This window comes from Opisthocomus hoazin, chromosome 4, assembly GCF_030867145.1.
Source record: "Opisthocomus hoazin isolate bOpiHoa1 chromosome 4, bOpiHoa1.hap1, whole genome shotgun sequence".
NCBI lineage: Eukaryota > Metazoa > Chordata > Aves > Opisthocomiformes > Opisthocomidae > Opisthocomus > Opisthocomus hoazin.
In genome coordinates, this window is record NC_134417.1 from 43,295,174 (window position 1) to 43,316,759 (window position 21,586).

Below are 21,586 nucleotides of genomic sequence, written 5' to 3' on the forward strand. Positions count from 1 at the left end.
GGATCTCCATAGTTTTTTAGGAATGTGATGTACATAGTAGCATATATTATATGCAGTTTATCACTTACAAGGTAACTCTTCTTCAGCGTATGTAAAGAGAACTATTAAAAATATTAAAATTCTGTTTCCTGCTGATTTTGTGCTCTGAATTGTGAGTACATGTGGCATCTTTTCTTCAGCCATGCTGTGTGAGCAGTGAATTTTATTTTGTAGAAAATGCTTGTCACTGTGAAATTTAGATGGTCCCTATCTATTTGAACTAGTGCAAGGATAAAGAACAGGGAAGTCTGGCCTCGGAGAACTCGGAGGAATGTTCTTTGTATTCTTGTGTTTCTCGAAGCTGCACGTTCCTGATGATTTTCTAGGTAAGTGTACAGATTAGCAATTTCTTCCCTGATTCCTATATCCCTGTTATTGCTAGTCATGAGGAGGTAAACGGGCTTAACTCATTATGCCTGCCCTCGAGATAGTAGGATAGGGCTTTCTCTACAGTGAGATTTTTATCACCTATTTTTGCCATCCTCAGTTGTGTAGCTGTGTGTGGGGCAGTGTTATGAACTGACAGAGATTCCAGCCTAGCCTAGAAAAATATTGTGGGGAGAGGAAGGGTAGGGAGGGAGCAGCTCACGTGGCAGAAGTTCTTTGTGCCAGTATTGCCCGGGAGACCTTTTGCATTGCTGAACTGTAGGCTCACGGGTGTCAGATAAAACTGGTCATCACTCTGTCGCTGTACAGCGGTGACGGAAGGATAGACTGGTAGCTTCATAGCAGCTTGCTTGCTGAAAGTCAGATAAGATACATCGTTTTTTTAAAGAGTACTTAATAGTTGGTTCTAAATCAGTTAACGTTTTTCTATCACTGACACTTTAAAATCTTAATCTGAAATACTTTGTTCATACCTTATTGACTCTTTTTAATTACCTGCAGCTTTTGTCTGGTTTTAGATGGGAACAAGTATGTGTTTAAATGTGAAAACACTGATATTTGATTATTTGAGTGAACAAATCAAAATTTTATTTAAATTGGATTTATTTAAAGATGGTCTAGGAAGGGATTTTAAATTGCAATGGCTTCTCTTTTCCTTTGGAATGTGCTAGAACTCAGAAGACTTTCTTTTATTTTAAAAAATGTATGTTTTTATCTGGGAAAATAAATGAAGATTCTTACATTTGCCTTGTGCTGTTCATTGGAGTGGGTTTCTTTTTTGGGGGGAATGGTGGCATTTAAGAATGCATGTTATGCTGTCTTTACAACTAAATTGTAGGGTTGAGGAGTTAGGTGTCTTTTTTTTTTTTTTTCCTTCCACAGTGGCAGTTAGTCATTACCGCTTTGTAAGTATTAGCAAAAGCAGGTTTAAAGCTGGCTAATTTGTCTTCCATTTGTATTTGTTGGCTTCCAGTGCCTTGTCTGTTAATTTAACTAGTTCATTAACTCCAGCATACATTCTAAGCCAGACCACATGCATTTTTATCTTTAAATTGTGGGTGGAAAATGAAGGCTTGAAAGATGTTTCTCATAAATACACAAAAGACTTCTCTTTTCAGTATTGCGTTATGTGAAAGCAAGTGCTGCAGAACTTAGTTGAGAATTACAGGTGGTTTATTTGGTGAGATACGTTGTGTGCCTACTTTGTTGCACTTCGACTCTTATGTGTGTATGTTAAACACTGTTATTATTTCAGTGTTCTTTTCATTTTGACGTTCCTCTTCATAAAATCTCTAACTAATGTTTTATGTGCCAAAGTGTGTGACGAGCATGGGTTCTTAGAGTAGAAGTCCTGTCTTGAGGCCATGCTTCTGTCTGCTTGTCGCAGTGCTCCCTCTCGCGTTGGGCTGCCCTTTGCTCACACTGGCCTTTTGGCTGATACCAAGGCGTGAAGCATCTCACCGTTCCTGCTGAGTCACCCTCAAGTAGCAGTCCACCAGTCTATAAAATTTGCTGTCCTCCCTCTGGATATGGCGCTGCTTTTGTCTATATCAGGAAACTGTTGTAAAAGCATCCGCTTCTCTTAAGTGGGTATCTCACATTATCTTCCTTTGTGATGAGTTAAGGAGTGCAGCCTCTTCTGGGCTCCGGTTTGGGGAGCTGGCATCAAAAGTAGCTAAGGTGTGGTTCAACAGGCTTGTACTGCTTTTTTGGACGCTATCCTGCCTTGTCCTTCTTTCATCCCTGTCTGTAAAACCTACTGTGGTTTCTTTCTAGTGGAAAGGAACCTGTATGGGTGTCTTCTTTAAATTCTAGTTGTTATTTTGGGGAAAGACTGTACAGGTCTAGACAAACTTCTTAGACTTTTTCAGTGTTTGTAAGTATTTCCTCTTTTGGGTCAATATAACCTATTCCAGGTAGCCAGAGGAGTGCAATATGATGTGACTGACCTTTACCTTACTGTATGTGGCACATGCTCTGAAAGAAAAGTTGGGGTGCCCAAGCTGTACTCCTCACACCTAATACTTACATAGACCAAGTTTGTACTATAACCTTCTGTGACACAGAAATATTGGCTGTGATTTCACTTTTTAAATTGATTAGAAGACTGATACTTTTTGATTCTCCAGATATGGAATTAAAGATGAATTACAGGGTTCTCTTTAAATAAAGCAGGCTCTCACAGAAATGAGGAACAGCAAAACCAATTTTACTTCAAAAATTTTAGGGTATCAAGTGTAAATAATAGTGCAGTACAGATAAGACAGAGTTCTTTTATAAAATATATTAAATCTATGATTGTGATCAATGCAAGAGAAATAAACAAAAGATGCATGTAGATTAAAACTGATCAGCAGGTGGGGTGGTGTGAGAAATCTTACTTCAGTTTAGAAACTCATTTTCAAAGAAAATTTCATGGATCTGCAGATAAGAATTTCCTTATGAACAAAAATTCAGTGCTAGAAAAATGCTGTCTTTGAACATAACTCACTAATCTCTTTGAAGTTTTATAGATGAAGGATTACTGTATACAAGGAAAATAAATCTATTGCTAGTACAGAATATTTAATTCCGTAGAAAGCACAAGATTTGTTTGCTGGTTGTGGTGAAGTTGTCTCTCTTACTGCTACCTGGATGGATTGCTCTTTACTCTTCAGAAACTTTGCAGTTCCAGAGTCTTTCTGGTGGTCTTTCATCTATAAATGAAGTGAATCTTGGCAGATACTTTCTATAACTTATGTTTTGTGAATCTGCCACTTAATCATTTTTGTGCAATTTAGTGTGCTAAAGCCTAAAATAAGTTAAGATTGAAAATTCTTCAATGTCAACAGAATTAATAGATTAGATATAATTATACTAAATGGGGAGAAGGATTTTCAGCGTAAATAACTTACTTTGGGGAATGTATTATTTCGAAGAAGAAGGTAAATGCATTGCTCTCAACTGCACGTGTATTAGGCAAGCTTGCCTATGTTGACAGGTGAATAGTTAAGAGTAAACTGATTTTTTTTCACTGGAGACAAGAACTGAAGATTACATTTTCAGAGGATCAGCACAACTTTATTTACTGTCTGCTTAGGTCCCAGAGCATTGTTTGTGTATCCTAGCCTAAAATTTTGGTGGAAAATGCTTTGGATACTGCACACATTGGTTTCACTAATAAACTCAGAGTGACACAATTTTGTACATATTCCATGGTGGTTTTTAAGTCACAAATGATTATTTTTTTCTTTAACTTTGGGCAAAACAGGGCCAACAGTCTCACAAAGTTATTTGTTTGTTCTTTTCAGTGATGTTTTGGCACTGCCTATTTTCAAACAGGAAGATTCCAGCCTTCCACAAGAAAATGAGACCAAACATCCACCCTTCCAGTATGTTATGTGTGCTGCAACATCTCCAGCAGTAAAATTATATGATGAAACTCTTACATACTTGAATCAAGGTTGGTATACGTATGTTGCAGACATAACTATAGTGAATGCAGCTTGTGGTGCAAGTCTAAAACTGGAATTGTATTTCATGTTTTGATATATGTGGGTACATCAAAAATAAATGCATATCAAAAATGATGTTGGATACCTTAGTAGTAGTCTTGTTTTGTCCAGCTTGCAGACTCATAGTCTGTCATTACTTCCCCTTTAGACTCTGTTTTTTGGGGGTCTTTTTTCTGCTCTGTGTGTAACCCCCCTCCATCCCCCCACCTCCCCCAGTAAAATCAAGCTGACAGAGTTTTTAGGAGACACGCTTCATGCAGTAGTAGCTTAAAATACAAGACTAATTTTGCATTCCTGTTTAAACTTGATTGATAATAACAAGCTAATTTGATTATATTTGCATAAAGTACGCACAAACACCCCCAAAAAGTCATAATAAATGTTAAAATGTCAATCCCTAAACGAAAAGTGTTGCACAGCAAGAGTACACTGTCTGTAACTGCTCTCAAATTAGCTATATACATTTCTGCCCAGAACAGTATTATGTTTGAAACATAGACACAAGTGAAGCTACTTTTGTAGTTACCTTTTACCTTTGAAGTTTGTGGGAATTTCACATCTACGTTTATCAGAAATGAATTAGATAAATGCTGCATGTGAGTCTTGCTGTTTTTTCCTCATAGCCTGTGGTTGATTTGCATGAAAACTTTGCTTTTCTTCTACAGAGGGCACTGACTGCTGGGTAAAATAATCTAAATGTAGTCATTGCTATGTGATAAAACCTCCCTCACCTCTGGAAATTACATTGCTGTGCTAAGCTTAGTCAGCTAGTATTCTGAACTCAAATAAAACCATTTATCATTTGTTTTGGACCATATCAATGGATTTGTACACTGCCACCTGCTCCTTCCGCTCCCCTGGCTCTAACACTCTAGGATCACCATTTCTAGATTTAGTTTTGCCTTTTTTTTTTTTCCCTTTTTCCTCCTTTATGGACTTTGACACAAAATCTCTCAATAGATAGCACTGTAATGAAGACACAGTCCCACAGCAGAGTTTGTATGAAAAATAAAAACAATTAAAAAAAATTCATTTCAGGATTTCTTTTCTATAGCCTACCATATTTGGTACAATTAGATTGTACCAAATTAATTGGTACAATTAATCTTCTTAGCTGTGTGTTCCTCTGAGCAGTGTACTACTTTAATGTGCAGTTAAGAGGACACAGGTTGAAATATGTATTGGTGAATTTTCCTTAGTCTTTGTGAGCTATTTAACTTTTTAATTTCTTTACTAGGTTATAGAATTCATATGTTTTATATGTGTGTTTTATTGATAGGATAACCTTTTTGCTCCAGTTGAAGTGCTTCTAGTAGTGTAAACTTTTGGTGATGCATTTCATACATGGAAGTGTTTAGCTGTGTACCGGGGCCCTAAAATCTGCTAGAAGCAATGGGAATGTTTACCCTGTCTGTTAAACTATGGTGACATTTCCTAAGGCAATACTTAAGCAAGCCCTGACTTTACCCTCTGTCAGTAAGTATTTTAATTGGAATAGCTAAGAGTGTTGTTCAGAGTTCAAGGAGCGTCTTGAATGATGCTCTTAGTTATATGATTTGGTTTTAGATAGTCCTACGAGGAGCAGGGAGTTGGGCTCGATCCCTTCCAACTGGAGATATTCTATGATTCTGTGAGCTAATGGAATATTTAAAGTGATTCGGTTTGCAGCTGAAGCTGGTTCTAGAAGTTCAAATCTTGGAGTGATGATGGTTGGTTATTCAGGGTTTTGCAGGGTTCTTATTAACTCTTAAATCTGCTACATGAGTCCACTGAGAATGCATATCAGAGTTGTAGGACAGTGTTTTGAGTTTGCTGCTGTTCAGCTAGACGTAGATCAAATAGCAAAAGTGGTATGGAAGAGAACTGTTTTAAAAGGGGAAGCATTGGTTAAGTTTGTTTACACAGTGCAGCTAGGTTTGTAGTTCTGTGAATGCAAAGAACAGCTTGGGAGAGATGGGATCAAGCTCATTAAGAGGGCCCAAAGGTGCCTTTGCCAGCAGGATGGCTGACCTGGTGAGGAGGGCTTTGAAGCAGGAATGACAGGGCAGGGTGAGGCTTATAAGCAGCACTGTGAGGGAGTGATGGACGTGGTTTATGAGCAAAAGGCCTGGAGTGATGTGCCTGAAAGGGAACACAAAATCGACAAAACAGGGCCTAAACAGGGTCACCTCCAGCATTTGGATGTAGGCAAGGAAGTACCTATAAAGCACCATTATAAAGAAACCTCAAAACCCTTTCTGGGAAATCGGTATGGTGGGGTGCCTCTCTGAAGTGCATGTACATTAATGCAAGCAGCGTGGGAAGTAAATGCAAGGGCTATGATCTTGTTGGGGTCATGGAGACATGATGGGATGGCTTGCAAGAGTGGAATGTTGTAATGGAGGGATACTGGCTTTTCAGGAAAGGCAAGGCAAGAAGATAACGAAGGGCGAGTTGCCCTTTATGTGGGAGAACAACTGGAATGCTTGGAGCTCTGCTTAGGGATGGGTGCTGAGCCAGCTGAGAGCTTATGGGTTAAGGATTAAAGAGCAGAACAATATGGGTGACGGTTGTAGTGAGTGTCTGGTATAGGCCACCTGACCAGGAAGAACAAGGAGATTAGGCCTTCTATGAAGAGCTAGAAGTAGCCTCACATTCACAGGCACTGTGGTCCTCATAGGAGGACTTCAGCCACCCTGGTGTCTGCTGAAGGGACAACACAGTAGGGCATGTGCGATCCGGGAAGTTCCTGGAGAGCATCGATGACAACTTCCTGACCCAAGTGATAAGAGGACCCAATAAGGAAAGGTGCTCTGCCTCATGGAACAAGGAAGGGTTCATTGGGGATGTGAATGTTGAAGGCAGCCTTGGCTGCTGTGGGCAAGAGGTGGTGGAGTTCAGGATCCTGAGAGCAGGAAGCAGGGCAGAAAGCAAGATCACATCACTGGACTTCAGAGGAGCAGACTCTGGCCTATTCAGTGATCATCTTGGTAGAGTCCCATGGGATAAGACCCTGGAGGGAAGAGGGGCCCAAGAAAGCTACTTGAAGGATTGCCTCTTCCAGCTTCTAAAGGAGTGGATCCCAGTGAGCAGGAAGTCAGGCAGAAATGGCAGGAGGCCTGCATGGATGAGCACGTAGCTCCTGGCAAAACTCAAACACAAAAAGTAGGCATACAGAAGGTGGAAGCAGGGGTGGGTAACCCAAGAGGAATACAGAGACACTGTCCGGGCATGTGGAGTTGCAGTCAGGAAAGCTAAAGCCTGGCTGGAATTGAATCTGGTGAAGACTTCAAAGACGGCAAGATGGGCTTCTGTAAGTACGTAAGAGGCAATAGGAAGAGTATGGAACATGTCCCCGCTGCTGAACGGGGCAGGGACTCTGGTGACACAGGACATGGAAGAGGCTGAGATACTGAATGCCGCTTTCTCCTCAGTCTTTACTAGCATCGCTGGCCTTCAGGAATCCCAGGCCCTAGACATCAGAGGGAAAGTCTGGAGCAAGGAATATAGGTACCTGTGGTGCAAGAGGAACAAGTCAGGGAATACTTAAGCAAGCTGGTCGTCAGCAAACTAGACATAGATAAATTCATGGGTCCTGATGGCATGCACCCATGAGTGCCGAGGGAGCTGACAGATATCATTGTGGGGCCACTCTCAATAGTCTTAGGATGATCATGGTGACTAGGAGAGGTGCCTGAGGACTTTTTGCTCCAGTCTTCAAAAAGGAGGACCCAGGGAACTACAGGCTGGTCAGCCTCACCTACATCCCTGGGAAGATGGTGGGAGTAAATACTGCTGGGAAGTATTTCCAGGCATATGAAGGACAAGAAGGTCATGAGGAGTGGTCAGCATGAGTTCACCAAGGGGAAGTCATGCTTGACCAGCTTGATAAACTTCTATGATGAAATGGCTGGCTTGATAGACAAGGGGAGAGTCGTAGATATTGTCTACAAGTCATTGTCTTCGGTAAGGCTTTTGCTGTTTTCGCCTGAAGATCTCACAGAGGAGCTAATAAAGTATGGGCTGCATGAGCATGCTTGAGATACTCAGAACCAGCGTGGACTTGGTCCTGGGCAACTGGCTCTGGGTGGCCCTGCTGAATGGAGCAGAGGGTTTGGACAAGACGACCTCCAGAGGTCCCTTCCAACTTCAACCATTCTGTGATCCTGTGATTTTTGTGAAAGTGGGTGCTACACTTTTGGTGTTAAGCAGCAGGCAGTTAAAGTTCCTAGCACCTTGTATTGCCTTGCTGCTGTGGCTGCTCTCTGGGAAACAGCAGAGAATGTAGCATGTATGGCTGTCGTACAGGGATGGCTACAATCAACGTTGGGGTGCTTTTTACACTTTAAGAGCAGCTACGTATCAAAAAATCTAGACTGAAACTTACCCGTCCCTTTGTTTTGAAAACTCCGTATGCTATTTTTGCATTTTTGAGTCTGACATTCCTTGATTTTTACTTTCATCAAATCTTCTGTCTTTAAAATATTATTTTGCACCTGTAAAAGGTTAGCAATGCATGTTGAGCAAGCAATCAAAATCTTTTTTTTCTTCTCTCATCTCCTACTTTTTAAAATAATGGTGAAAGAGAACAGAGAAATATTTGCAAAAGTTTTATTAGTGCTAGATTAAAAAAAACACCTGATATTGTCTATAAATGCAGATGAACTTACATATGCGTTATCTCCATGTGAGCAAAATAACACTGGTTATTGAACAAATCTTACTAACAGGAAAAAATTCCCTCCTGTTAAATATAGGAGAAGTGATCTATTGCTTTACTCAGCTGCACTAGTTACATTTAATATTTATATATATTTATGTCATCAGTGATCAAATGCTGCTGGGGTAAAGAAAGCTTGTACATATATAGAGTATATATGTAAAAGTGCTAATCACGTTACAGCAAAAAACCCCAAACATTCCATAGTGGGAGGTAACAGCAGTGTATGAAGCAGTGAAAGGAGCTGAAGAAATCATTTGCTTATTCACAGGGGTGTGACAGCTGAACATTACTCTTGTAGGGCAAGCCAGTAAATGCCTATTAAAAGTAGTAAATGCTAGAGCATAAAGGTAGTCTGGAGGGTAATGTAGAAGGTAATGAATTTACTGCACTTGATCTTAGTGAATCTCTTGAAATCTATTTGGTCTTATATTTTAATTGGGGAAATGTGATTTTTCAAATGAGTATGTGCTGCTCACCTTGGAAGAAAAAAATCCCTATAGTTCAAATAAATTAATGTGAGCTTTGTCTCTGTTGAAGTACAACAGTTCATCAAATTCACTGGAAAGATAGGTTTGCTCATACCTGTTTGAAATAACCGGTAACTAGTTCTTTTGAAGGCTTGTTTCTGAGATGATACAGAGCCTACAAATCACACAAAGGCAACAGCTACATGGGGAAAATGAAACATGGGAGAGTAGTATGTATGCTCTATGAAGAGTATAAAACCTCTTTGCAAGAGTTTGTTCTGGAAGACCAGACTATAGTTCTCAGTTAGTTGCCTTTCATCAGTTTCAAAAATAAAGGAATTCAACTTTGAAAAGTTTTTCTTCAGAAAAAAAATAGAGCAACAAGTACTCATACTTCAGGTAAAATGAAATACTTATAACTTTGAAAGTGTCTGTATTTTTAAAGGGACCAAAAAGTTTCATTTTGTTCCGTTAATTTCTGTGCTGTGAAGTGAACCTTGTTATAAAAATCTCTTAAATGGAAGTTTCAGGTACTGATTCTTTTGTACTGTGTGTGAACCAAAAGCTAATTCAGGTGCTCTAAACACAGAACAGCTTTGTGCTCTGACTCTTCTATTGAGACAAACTTTTTTCTCTTTAAAGGTCAGTCCTATGAAATACGGATGCTAGATAATCGTAAAGCTGGAGACATACCAGAGATCAATGGAAAACTGGTGAAGGTGAGCTGAAGTTCTCAAGATAGTGTTACTAACAAACCTCTGCTGGTTGCATGTGATAAGAGTCGTTTTTAACCTTTTACTGTACTCTGATACATGGAGGGAGGTGGACCAGGTGGTCAGACCAACTAATAAAACAGGCACAGTGAAACCTAGTGCCTAGTTTTGTTGTTTTATTTCAGGTTTGCTACAAATGAAAAGAATACACGTGTACACATTTTCTCGTTTATGAATGGGTTGATTTCGTGTCATTTTAGATAACTAATGGTGAGCTAATCACTTTGTGTACCTTTTACGGGGTCTGCAGTCTGATCTATTTTAAGATGAGATGAAGAATCTCCACTAAATGTGCCCGTGTCTTTCTGCTGAGTAAAAGGAAGCTGTGGTAACAGTGATCTCAAATTTAGATATCTATAATTAGGTGAGAGAAATTCAATCTAGACACTGTAGATTTTATGGATTTTTTTCTCTGCTGTCACTAGATACTTTAAAAAAAAAAAGCAGGAAGGCTATGAAAACCCAATGCATAGAGTCCTTGTGTGTAGTGAAGAATGAATTATTGTATGTAAAGCCCAAGATACCTAGTTGTCTATAGATTGGTATCTGACATCATCTGAGCCATTTCGTTTTCCATTTCAAGTGATTAGGAGATGTGGAAGGAAGCTGGAGGATCATTTAGAAAGAAGTGGGCATGTTTCTTAATAGGTGTTGTCGAAGACACACTGAGCCAACCTATGCTTTTTGCAGCGATGTAATGTTGGCATAGATGTATCTGTGGAAAAACAGATCTCTAATTTTACTGCTTCTTGAGCAGTGTGTTCCATAGCTGAGCTGCTGTTCCTAATTCCAGATTTGTCTCCTTATGCTTTAATGTTAGCAGAAGATGCGGTGGATCCGAGGTATTGCATGAAGTATAAGAACGAAGTGGACTGGAAAATGTACAGTTCATGGCACAAATTATTAAAAGAACTACTGGAGGGTGGGGATGTGGACTTTTCTTATACACATCTGACAGTTCTATTAAATTTTCTGAAAAATCTTATTAATGTGTTGAGGAAGAAGGAAAAATAGTTCAATGGAAGTTGCTTTGATAGTGATACCGGTAAGTACACCAGAACAGTGAGCCTGTGGGAGGCCGAGTCTTCGCCTGTCAACTTTGGGCTTTATAATTTGTGAACTTTGGCTGGCTTGTGTAGTCCTGCGTCTTGTTCCTATTTGTCTGTGGGTTGTTCAGAGATAATTTCAGGACGTGTTAAGCACACGTCTAAAACTGGGATTTGTGCGTTCTGTAATTAAACCTTTTACAGCCTGGCATGTTGACTTGCTGTAGTAAGCGTGTTGACTGTTTCGTCCCCTTAGTGCTTTTTCGTTGTAGCTTTGGGGAATCTCTGTGCTGTAATTTTATAGGTTCATATATTGATGGTGAACCGTGTGGTCAGTAAAATAGAAGAAAACAGTGTAAAAGTTTAAAAAAGTAAATTTTATCACAGCAAAGTATTGTAATGTGGCATCAACAAATTTCCATTTTGGACCCTTAAACACTGGAATCCCAGTACTTCAACAAAGAAGGCATTTTGTGTTGGTGAACGTGGCTGCAGATATTTCCAAGTTCCCAACTTGCCAGTTTGCAGTGAAAAAGGAGCAGTATGTTTGTTTGCATGTGTGCATGCACACGCGCGTGCTTTCTTGATATCTTTGAAATAAAACCAAGGAAATGCAGTATATCTGGAGGAGGCACTTCGTATAAAAGTTCTTGGGTTTTTTTGAACACTTTTATCCACTGTGAATACAAGTAAGACTGTAAAGGGAAAAAATAAGACTTTAAAAAGTTTGTCTACATTTTGTTTGTTCAGTAGCAATTCATGTGTACAGTTTTTTTCCCCTCTGTGCAGCAAATTGCTTTGTATGTGCATTCATGCAGGAGAACAGAGACCTTTCTTTAATATGACTTAAGAGCACAGTCGTAGCAGAACTGGTCACAAAAAATAGGTATTGTTGGCTAATTGCTTCTAGCTGAACAAAGTTAACTGTATCACAGTATTTTTAGGTTAATATTTCAGCTAGAACTGGAATAGTTTGGAAGTTGTTTATTACTTCTTACTATTAATTAAAATAAATGATTTGTTGTAAATATGTTTATAAGTACTAGGAAGGGATTGTTCTATTAATTTTATTTCTCAAAATTTTCTACAAAAAAATCACAGAATTACCAATGGACGAAAATGGTTGAACTATATGCACTGTTTTTCAGAATAATGAAGTCTTTTGTGTTTGTTTTCTAAAATAAATTTGTGTTCCCTACACAGTGTTGAGAGTATGCTATTGGTGTTGCTCAGTTCACTGCATGTAATTCATAGTGACCTTTAGAATATGCAATCAGATGTAATCATCTTTTGCATTTTTACCACATTTTCAAATATGTCCTGCTGCTCAGTTCTATTTCTATGTTCTGGAATATTTTGGGATACTGATGGTTGCCAGTTTTCTTGCTGTAAATGTGCGTTTATCAGCACTGTGGCTATTCTGGAATATTCTAGTGCTTTATATTCAGGTGATTTCTAAACATATAGTAACTTTGTGGCTTATCAGATGCTTGTTTTCTTCTTTGTTAGAGTATTATAAGAGTTGTGTTCCATGACAGAAGGTTGCAATACACAGAACACCAGCAGCTAGAAGGTTGGAAGTGGAACCGCCCTGGGGACAGACTTCTTGACTTAGGTATGAAATTCAATTTCAATTTCCAAATTTTTATTGATCGTGGTCACATTTATGCTAGGGCTAGTGAAAAAACAACAGTCTAGTTTTCTGTGTGCTGCTTTGTCATAGTGTGTATTTTGAAGATAAATGTTCTTACCACTGTCAAATTACTTTAAAACCTTTGCTGCAGAAGTAAGATAGCAACCTTATACGTTTAGTGATCTAATTTTGATTATTAAATGTTACACTAATTGGGAGAACACAGACAAAAGTAACTGTCTTTAGTAGATTGTGGAAATGACACCAACATGGTTTCTTAATTTTGCGTAACTTTATAATTTTTGTTGTGTAAGCTGGGGGGCGGTGGTGGGGAAGGAAGGGAATCAAAAAACACCCCCTAACCCTGAGAACTTTGTATGTTGAGTCTACTAAGTTTCTTCAGATTAGTCCTGAGAAAAAGTTTGTGGGCTTATGGTCAATCCACCAAAGCCCACCTTTTTTCACCCTACCCGTGATTGCTGATGGTAACCTTATATTAAAATCTAGTGTTTTCTTGGAATATTAGTATTTTAAAATATATACTGCTTGTTTTAATGTAGATATTCCAATGTCTGTTGGAGTCATTGATATCAAGACAAATCCAAGCCAGCTCAATGCAGTTGAATTTTTGTGGGATCCAACAAAATGTACATCTGCTTTTATTCAGGTTTGAAACTTTACTTGACTGGATGTTTGTTTGGTGCCTTTCAGATCACAAACAGTAGTATATTTGCACTATGAAGCTTCATGGTTGTTTCTTTGTGGGATAGCCGTGAAATACCAGCTTTGTGAATACACAGGTTCATCGCAACTGTTAGTTCTGTAATGTTTCCTAGTCAGGTTTTTCAACTTGATTTGAGTTTATAAAAGCATCTTTTGAAAACAACTTAAATAAAAGGCTTTGAAAAAGCTCTTTGCAGAAAGCTGCCATGGTTAAAATATTTAGTTACATGGAGTATTAAAATTAATTTATATCCCTCTAAATAACTGTCACTACAATTTCTTTTTATTAGTTGAGAGGCCCACTCTCCTAGTGGGGTGCTATGGCAGAGGCTTGGCTTGAGGATACAAAATGAAAATTAATCGGCTACAAAGAGAGTTTGAAATCAGACATTCAAAGATGCTTTTTACTATGTCAGTAGACTTCATTGTAGTAGGAATTTTATTATTTATGTATATGATATTCAGGGCAATTGAACATGCTTTCTCTAGAAATTACTTAGATGGAATGTTCAGTTTTGCACTGGAGTTTTTAGTTTACTTTTGTCTCAGATCTGGTTTTATTATGGAGAAAAGGTAGAAAGTTTGAGGTAGCAGCGTTTCTTACTGAGGGTGCCAAAATAGCTTAAATTCTACATTGTCAGTAAATTAACTTTGATCTGGTACAATTTAAGACATTTTTTCTAGTAAGAATTACACAAGTACTAAAACGTAGTCTCCTTGAAGAGTGTGAGATAAACTATTGAATGTTTTTGTTTATGTACTTCCTTAGAAGAAGTGAGAACAGACTGAGTGAAAATGGAACGGATTCTAATTATGCAAGTATAGTTCATTTTTTCTGAAGACTGGAGAACACAGCAGAGCAGCACTGATTACACACTTAAAGCTCCAGTTTCCCATCTGTGGTTCTCTGTTGTTGATGGCTATAGGAAATAAAAAGATAGTATTGTAGTCATTGAGAGTGCAAGGTATGCCATTATCCATGGTGCTTGGCTCGCTTAAAATTCCATAAGGAAGCAAAAAAAAAATTGGGAGCACCGTCCAGTGAGATTCATCGTAACTCTTTCAGTTACACTGATTTTCTCCTTAGATATCTTTTAGGGGTAGTGATGAAGCACTTGAGGCAATTACATACTGACTAAAAAGCGTGCTGACTTTAATAGGAAATCGGGCATATTTGACAGTACCCTAATTTCATGTGAGATTAAAAACTCTTCAAGTCAGTGACATTCTACAGCTTTAGTAATATATATTACAAGTAACTCTGAAGTTTATTCTAGCTATAATGCATTGGACAATAGTATCTTGAAAAAGTTTTTGCTATAGTAATCATAGATATAGTTGTCATCCATGTACATTTTTCTTAAGATCCAGCAAGTTCTCTTTTAATCAGAATCTATGATGACTTCTGCTTTTTGGAGAGATTTTGGCGACATGCTTGCTTGCTTCCCCTCTTCTCTGTCAGCTCAAATACAATGCTTTTGCTTTGTTTGCATGTCGGCATAAAAAGTAGTAAAACGTTAGTTATGCAGCTTGGTCCACAGATAGGTTGGGTAATTTCTTCCTTGTCCATAGAAAATGTGTATGATGTTGGTAACACATAATGAAATTCATGTCTAGAATACTTCTGAGGGTCATTTTTGTTTGGTCATTGTTTTTTTCCAGGTACATTGTATCAGCACTGAATTTACCCCTCGTAAACATGGAGGAGAGAAAGGAGTTCCTTTTAGGATTCAGGTTGACACTTTTAAACAGACTGAAAATGGAGAATATACAGATCATCTGCATTCAGCCAGTTGTCAAATAAAAGTTTTTAAGGTAACAGTAGAAAAGAGGTCCTTGATACATCTCTCAGAAGCTCTAATAAAGATGGGGGACATCTTTATATTACTGCTTGACTTCTGAGATCAGATTTCAGTTACAAAACTGTTTTCCACCTGCTTTCTTGTTCATGTAACTGTTCACTTTTAGCCAAAAGGAGCAGACAGGAAACAGAAAACAGACAGAGAAAAGATGGAAAAGCGAACTGCACATGAAAAAGAAAAGTATCAGCCTTCATATGACACCACAGTTCTTACAGAGGTAACAAAATATCTGCTTACTGAGGTGAAAATACATAGGTACAGTGTGTAACTTAGCTGCAGTCTTGGAAGGGTTGGGGAAGAATTAGTTCTACACAAAGATAAGCTTTTTATTTGACAAACTCGTCCAGTGAACAGCAACATTAAATTTTAAGATGTTGTTTAGTAAACTTTCATTAACATACTTGATACATACTTGTATTAAAACACACTAAGATTGAACACTGACAGACTGTACTGAACCCTAGAGCAAGTCTTCTGGTACAGATCTAAAAAGCAAAAAAAAAAAAGAAAAAGAAAGAGGGGGGAATCTGGAATTTAATTATCTGCCAAATCTGAGCTTCCAAGTGTATTTTTTGGAGATTACTGAATTTAAGGCCAGAGCCTCAGTACGTTTTTGCATTTTCTTTTTTTTTAAACATCAGTGAGTTCTGTGCAGTTTTCTAAAGATTTCAGAAGTTTTTAAAAGGCTGTTAGATCTTTCCTCACTGTATAATGAAAAGAAATTGATCCAAATCTTTGGTGTTTGTCCAGATGAGGCTTGAGCCTATAATTGAAGATGCAGTTGAACATGAGCAGAAAAAGTCCAGCAAGCGGACTTTGCCAGCAGACTACGGTGATTCTCTGGCAAAGCGAGGCAGTGTAAGGGACTTCTGCTTACCTTTTCATTGTGCAAGATACCTTGTGCAGTGTTAGATATAGGAGAAACTTCCATTATATAAAGTAAAAATATTTTAATTGCTGTGTTTTAATTTTATTCACTTTTATGTATACCAATTACTGCATGTTTGTTTTCAGCAAAGGAATCCTTCCTAAATCTAACACTTAAACTGTTGCAGAGGGACTGCGTAACTTCTTTTAAAAGAAGTCCAGAGCTTTCCATTTATGCAACTTTAAATGAAGCAGCTTTTTGCTTTCCTGTGTGTGTGTAATTAGTGGAAGTATGAACAGTGAAATTTAGTGTTTTGTTCTGTATTTGTACTTACATTCAATGTAAGTTTCCATGTACATCAATATTTTTAAAAAGCTGTGTAGCATTGCAGATGGTTGATCGTTAGTTCCTTTTTCCTTTAGCCATCATCTACATATTGTGCTCCGAGCAGGGCTGATGCAGTTTAGAAGAGTCAGCGCATTTTCATGATATGTGTACGCTAACCCTGTGTGTGCCCCCAGAATGAATCTAACATATATCCTGCGAACTCTTCCTGTCAAGGGTTAGCATTTTAGATTTCTTAAGTGATCTTTCTTAAGGTGAATATCATTAAGACCTTACATTTTTCAGATGAGAAACAGCCCTGCATTTTCCATTTGTCAAGTTTAAATGTCAATTAGTAATGTGACTGTGGAAGACAATTATTTGACTGTTCTTTGAACAGGCATATTGTGCTGACAGCTCTTTCCCAGCAGCGTTTAGGCAATGACTTGACTCTTGTCTTCAGACATTATTTAGTTTGTATTGATGGTCTGTGAAAGTGATGTCTAAGGTTTAGGTTATAAAATACTTCAGTGTATGCCTCTTGTTTTTATAAACTGTGTAACAGGGTGGGAGGGAAGAAACAACGTGAAGTCAGATGGGTTCTTTGGAGGATTCCCCCCCCCCCCCCCCCGAAAACTGTTGTAAGCACTGAGCTGCCTAAATTTACCTTCTACTCTTCTTGGTTGATGTGTTTTTCCTTTAAGATGCAGCTTCAGCATTCTTTGGTGATGCAGACATTCTTTCATTTGTTCCAGATGATCCTGGGGGGGAAGTGCAGACAGGAGAAGACAGGATTTTATCACTTAGAAAGCACATCTGAAGCATCTTATGAAGCTGGTCCTTGGAAGGATTTCTGCCGTCCCCCCCTCCCCTCCTCCCCCCATGCTCTCTTCTCTTTCTGTTGTAAAAGTACTTCATTGAATGATTATTGCTTATAGGAAGAATAATATAAAAAGGCATTTTTAAAAGATCTAACAAATCTCTTGTCCAGAGTAGGACAAACTGTAGCTAGATGATACCTGGAAGTTCTTTAGTCTGTTCTTAATTTAGCAATCTCATGAGATACTAAGCTTCTATGAATAATGGGAGCATTACCTTAATTGTAGTGAAGAAAAATTAAGTTTGGACAGGTAGTACTGGACTTCTAAAGCCTTTCCCAAAGGACACAAGGGAGAGCGTGTACGTGTGTATTTCTTCGCTTCTTCCTTGGGATGAAGGATGACCCACAGACTATTTTGGAATAACAACTATGTGCAGCTTTGAAGTTCTTTTAGTGGTGCAGCTGACTCTTCCTGGTTTGCATTTGCCGTTAATAAAACTCTATCTTGAGATCATTTGGTCAGTTTGTTGAGAGCATTTTGAATTTTATTCCTGTAGGGTGAAATGCTTTCAGCCTAGCTAACTTGGTATCATCTGCAGATTTAACACGTAACCTGTTCCATCATGATAATGATTTTTATCATTAGCAAAATTATTAGAAACCACCAAACCCATAAAAATACCATGAAACACTGTTTTTGCTGTATTCTTAGTGAAGCCTGGGTAATCACTGTACGCTCATGAAGTACTGCTTTTAACTCTGTGAGTTGAGCATATGACTTGTTTGCTTGATCTAGAAAAGGAATGTCTGATTTGCAGCTTGAAAGCCAACTCGTCAGCCTCTTTCTCTTGTCACTAGACAGGCTTATTCTTGTAGTCCTTGTAAAGATGGACAGGGGATGATGCATGTTTCTACTTAGAGCAACTCTGTCCTTGCAAATCTGTCTTCCCAAACGTAGCCATCAGAAGGTTTGGCTGTTATCAGACTTGCCTCCTATGTCACGATCAGACGTACCCCGTATGTCCAGGACAGCCATCACAGAGGGGCTTAGACACAAAAACTGTAAAGACCTGTTTCCCTACATTTAAGTATGAGAATTGACTCTGTTTTACATGTTGGATCTTTATATATGGTGGATCTTGTACTTCACATGATTTAGGAACTGTGGCTACATTACAGAAGCAAAACCGGATTGTTTCCTTGACAAAGCTGAGAGTGCTGGCTGTTGCTTAGCCAATGCTGCTTCCTAGATGCCCAGAAATAGTTTTCTGTTATCTTTTCTTGAATTCCAGAAATTTAGGTTGATCCAATCTATAATTCTCTTCCTTTTTAAAGCTGGGTATTGTTATCTTCCTGCTACACCTAACCTATCATATAGGCTGTCTTTTTTGTTCCTTGCATTTTGCATCTCATTTTGTATGTTGGCTTTTTTATTTTTCCCCTCCAAGATTCTGCTGTTTTATTTGCTGAATATTTCTAATTTTTTTTTTTTTTTTCTTCTCCTTCCTGTATGATTTCTTCCAGCTCAGCCACAATCTGATTTGGACAAATGGTTTCTTACTGTGCTTCCTTCAGGAAACATTGAATCTAATATCTTGTCTTTCCAGTTTAATTTGTATGGGATTCTAATGCAATACAAAGAGTTTGGTGAAGCTTCCTTTCTGAATGGTCATGCTGCTCTGCTCTTCTCTTCTCCTATCCTTTCCTAAGAACCAGAGATTTTTTTTCTAATTATCATCACCCATCTTTTGCTTCTCATTCATTTTCATAAGAATGCCATCTAGATATGCTTTTCTATTGCTTTTTTTTATTCATCTGATATTTCAAAAATTCAGTGCATTCACTGCAATTTCTGCAGTATTTATCACAGTATTTTCCAGACAGACAGATGCATAGTTTACTTGTCAAGACTGACTCTCATACTGTGGAGCGTTGATTTTTTTTTTTCTGTAGAGATAAAAGGCTACAAAAGTAGTGCTGCCTTCTGGACCTCAGAGTGGATGTTTATGTACAGGTGACCTTCGGCCAGGGGCCATTTTATGAAGGGAAGCACTTTATTTTTTCCTCTCTTCCAAATATATAGAAGCTAGAGCCTATCTAAGGAAGAAGAGAAAAAACCCCACCACATTCTTTCCCAGGCTTTGAATTTAAAAAACAGGCAAATTTGTATTGTGATAGTTGGGGTTTTTTTCTGTCAGCAGTATCTTGGTTGATTTTTATATTAGTATATATTATATTATATGTCACAAGCTAGAATATATAAATCTGCAATTTGATTAAACTTGGTCAGATGGTCTTTTTTTTGCAGATAGAGCTGATTATAGGGCACATGGAAGTTAGAAGACTTGCAGGTATAGACCTCGAAATAAATTAGAACATTAAGTTTTGGACGTGAAAGATTGGTGCAGAAGTTAAATATTTTCTGTAAGTGACTTAAATTTAGAATATAAAAACCTTCTGGAGGCTGTGAGAGTCAAAGTGGAGCTGGAGCAAAACTAATTTAGTAACATAAGCATATAGTATTTCTTCAATTTGTTTCTCCTTACATGTATCTATAATTCATATAGCAGTATCAGCAGCATCCAGGATACATAATGTGAATGACTTTCTGCATTCAGAATAATTAAGCCTATAAGAGCAGAATTTTTTTTGCTTTTGCCATCAGCTGCAGTTGTTTGGGGCAGAACCCTGTATTTTGCAGGTTCCTTGAAAAAGCTTTGTCCCAGATATAATAAAGTTGCTGTCGTGTTCTCTAAAGATGATGCTGTGTGCCCAAGTATAATAAGCTTAATTTAGAGAACAAACATTTTGATTTCATATTGGTTTGGTATTTGAATATAGTAGGGAGTTCTTTGCCAAAGTTCAGTTTTACTCTCTTGTAAAGCATGAATTTGGGCAGATTCAGGTAGATTGGAAGTAGGAAGGGAAATGACATTAAACAGTGGCTTTGAGTAACTTGAGTTTTTGCAATTCTTAAGACATTAGGAACGTTGTGAGTTTAAATGCTACATATCCCGTGTCTGAAAAGTCATACTTAGAAACATTTCCTGTCTTCCTTTTTAATTCAGTAAAACCATTGGTCAACAGTTTATAACTTCATTCATGTTGTATACACAAGAATGTTAAAGATCTGAGACCAAAATAGTTTTCTCCTTTGCAAGAATTAGTAAGTGTTTGGAAATTAAGGCATAATTTCTGGAGTACAGTTGCATCAGTAGTATTGTATCAGTGTACTAGTAATGGAGGGCAGTTAGTCTTGAGACCTCAAAAACAACTTCTTTGAAAATTTACCAGTATGTATTCATTGTTCATTACAGGTAAAGATACAGCACCCGTCTGTTTTGCGTTCTGTGATGGCTTTTTACAGAGTTGGATGCTTCCTTGTGACAGAGTGACATTTTTCTTTTAAATTTACATCCAATGGCCAGGGACTTCTGTATTAGTATCATTAGCTTGCTGAATCTCCTTTGGTTAACTTGGGTTTGGGCTTAGGAGTGTAAGAAATACCCTGATGGATCAGACTACAAGTCTGTAGAGCCCAGTGCTCTGTCCTTTGCAGTGGCAGTTGCGGGTGCTGGTTCAAGACGGGCTGCGAGAGGGAAGCGTTGGTGCTTCCCTGATCCGTTCCCCTCATAACACCGTGGTGCGCAGAATTGTCACGCAGGATGCTGCAGAGCACAGCCCTGCTGAGTCGTCTTAGTGGTAAGGGATTTGATGCCCACGAGTTTGTCTAATCCTGCTTCTGAACACAGTGGGTTTGTCAAGTGTGGGACAGTTGGGCATGCGAGTGATACTGAAAGCACAAGCAGATGGCGTTAGTTGTCAGAAGACACTTGAAGAATATATGCTGTAGCTTTTTTTTTTTTTAATGCTAGGCTTCTGTATTCCTTGAAACTTTCAGAATTAAGTATCTCAACGTGTAAGACATTAAAAAGGAGAACTGAGCCAATGGGAATGTTTCAGTAGTAATATAATTACTACTACTTTTTAATTTTTTTTTCAACCAACTGATTCAGTCTCAGTGGATAGTTGGTAACATTTTTGCTGGAAGAGAAGACGAGGTAGGAAAGTGTGTTTCTAGAAGAAAGGCTGCTTGCTTTGGGTTGGATTTTCTTTTTCTGAATATTTCAAATGTGCTTCTTCCTGTGTTTAAACTCAGAGTTTTGTTGTGAACAACCTCAGCTGGGTTAGAAGGACAGAAACATTAACTGCATTACATGTCTGGGGAATGGTTCAAAACCTGGTCTCTGAGACCAGTGCATTCTTCCCTACCCCTGAATTTAAATATATGTTGAACAGAATCTTGTAATAGAATAGTGGCTAACGATGTACAGCTTGCGTCTGTGTGTCCAGATAAATATCTTGCATTAAAATTTGGGAGAGAATGTCAGAAAATTAAAGAAAATTAATTATACTTTCAAAATACTTCAGAAGAAAAAAATTAACAT

General features: G+C 38.2%; 2 protein-coding genes across 5 annotated transcripts in view; one reads left to right on the forward strand and one right to left on the reverse strand.

Annotated features, from left to right (window-relative positions):
- The window catches only part of FBXL2 (F-box and leucine rich repeat protein 2), a 520,918-nt gene that overhangs the window by 425,867 nt on the left and 73,465 nt on the right, over window positions 1-21,586 (reverse strand). Inside the window, exon 16 of one of the 2 annotated variants that reach the window (XM_075418794.1) lies at window positions 16,997-17,079. The exons of the other annotated variant lie outside the window; for it this stretch is intronic. The gene's annotated coding sequence lies outside the window, so the exon portion shown is untranslated. Of the gene's footprint in view, window positions 1-16,996; window positions 17,080-21,586 lie in introns of those variants that run through there. 2 annotated transcript variants of the gene reach the window in all.
- UBP1 (upstream binding protein 1) overlaps window positions 1-21,586 on the forward strand; it is a 39,835-nt gene that overhangs the window by 6,468 nt on the left and 11,781 nt on the right. For 2 of the 3 annotated variants that reach the window (XM_075418790.1, XM_075418791.1), the window contains exons 2-8: window positions 3,717-3,868; window positions 9,732-9,808; window positions 12,418-12,523; window positions 13,102-13,208; window positions 14,927-15,079; window positions 15,233-15,343; window positions 15,877-15,984. In XM_075418790.1, coding sequence (XP_075274905.1) covers window positions 3,717-3,868; window positions 9,732-9,808; window positions 12,418-12,523; window positions 13,102-13,208; window positions 14,927-15,079; window positions 15,233-15,343; window positions 15,877-15,984 — 814 coding nt within the window. The remainder of the gene's footprint in view (window positions 1-3,716; window positions 3,869-9,731; window positions 9,809-12,417; window positions 12,524-13,101; window positions 13,209-14,926; window positions 15,080-15,232; window positions 15,344-15,876; window positions 15,985-21,586) is intronic. The other variant, XM_075418792.1, reaches the window with a different exon arrangement.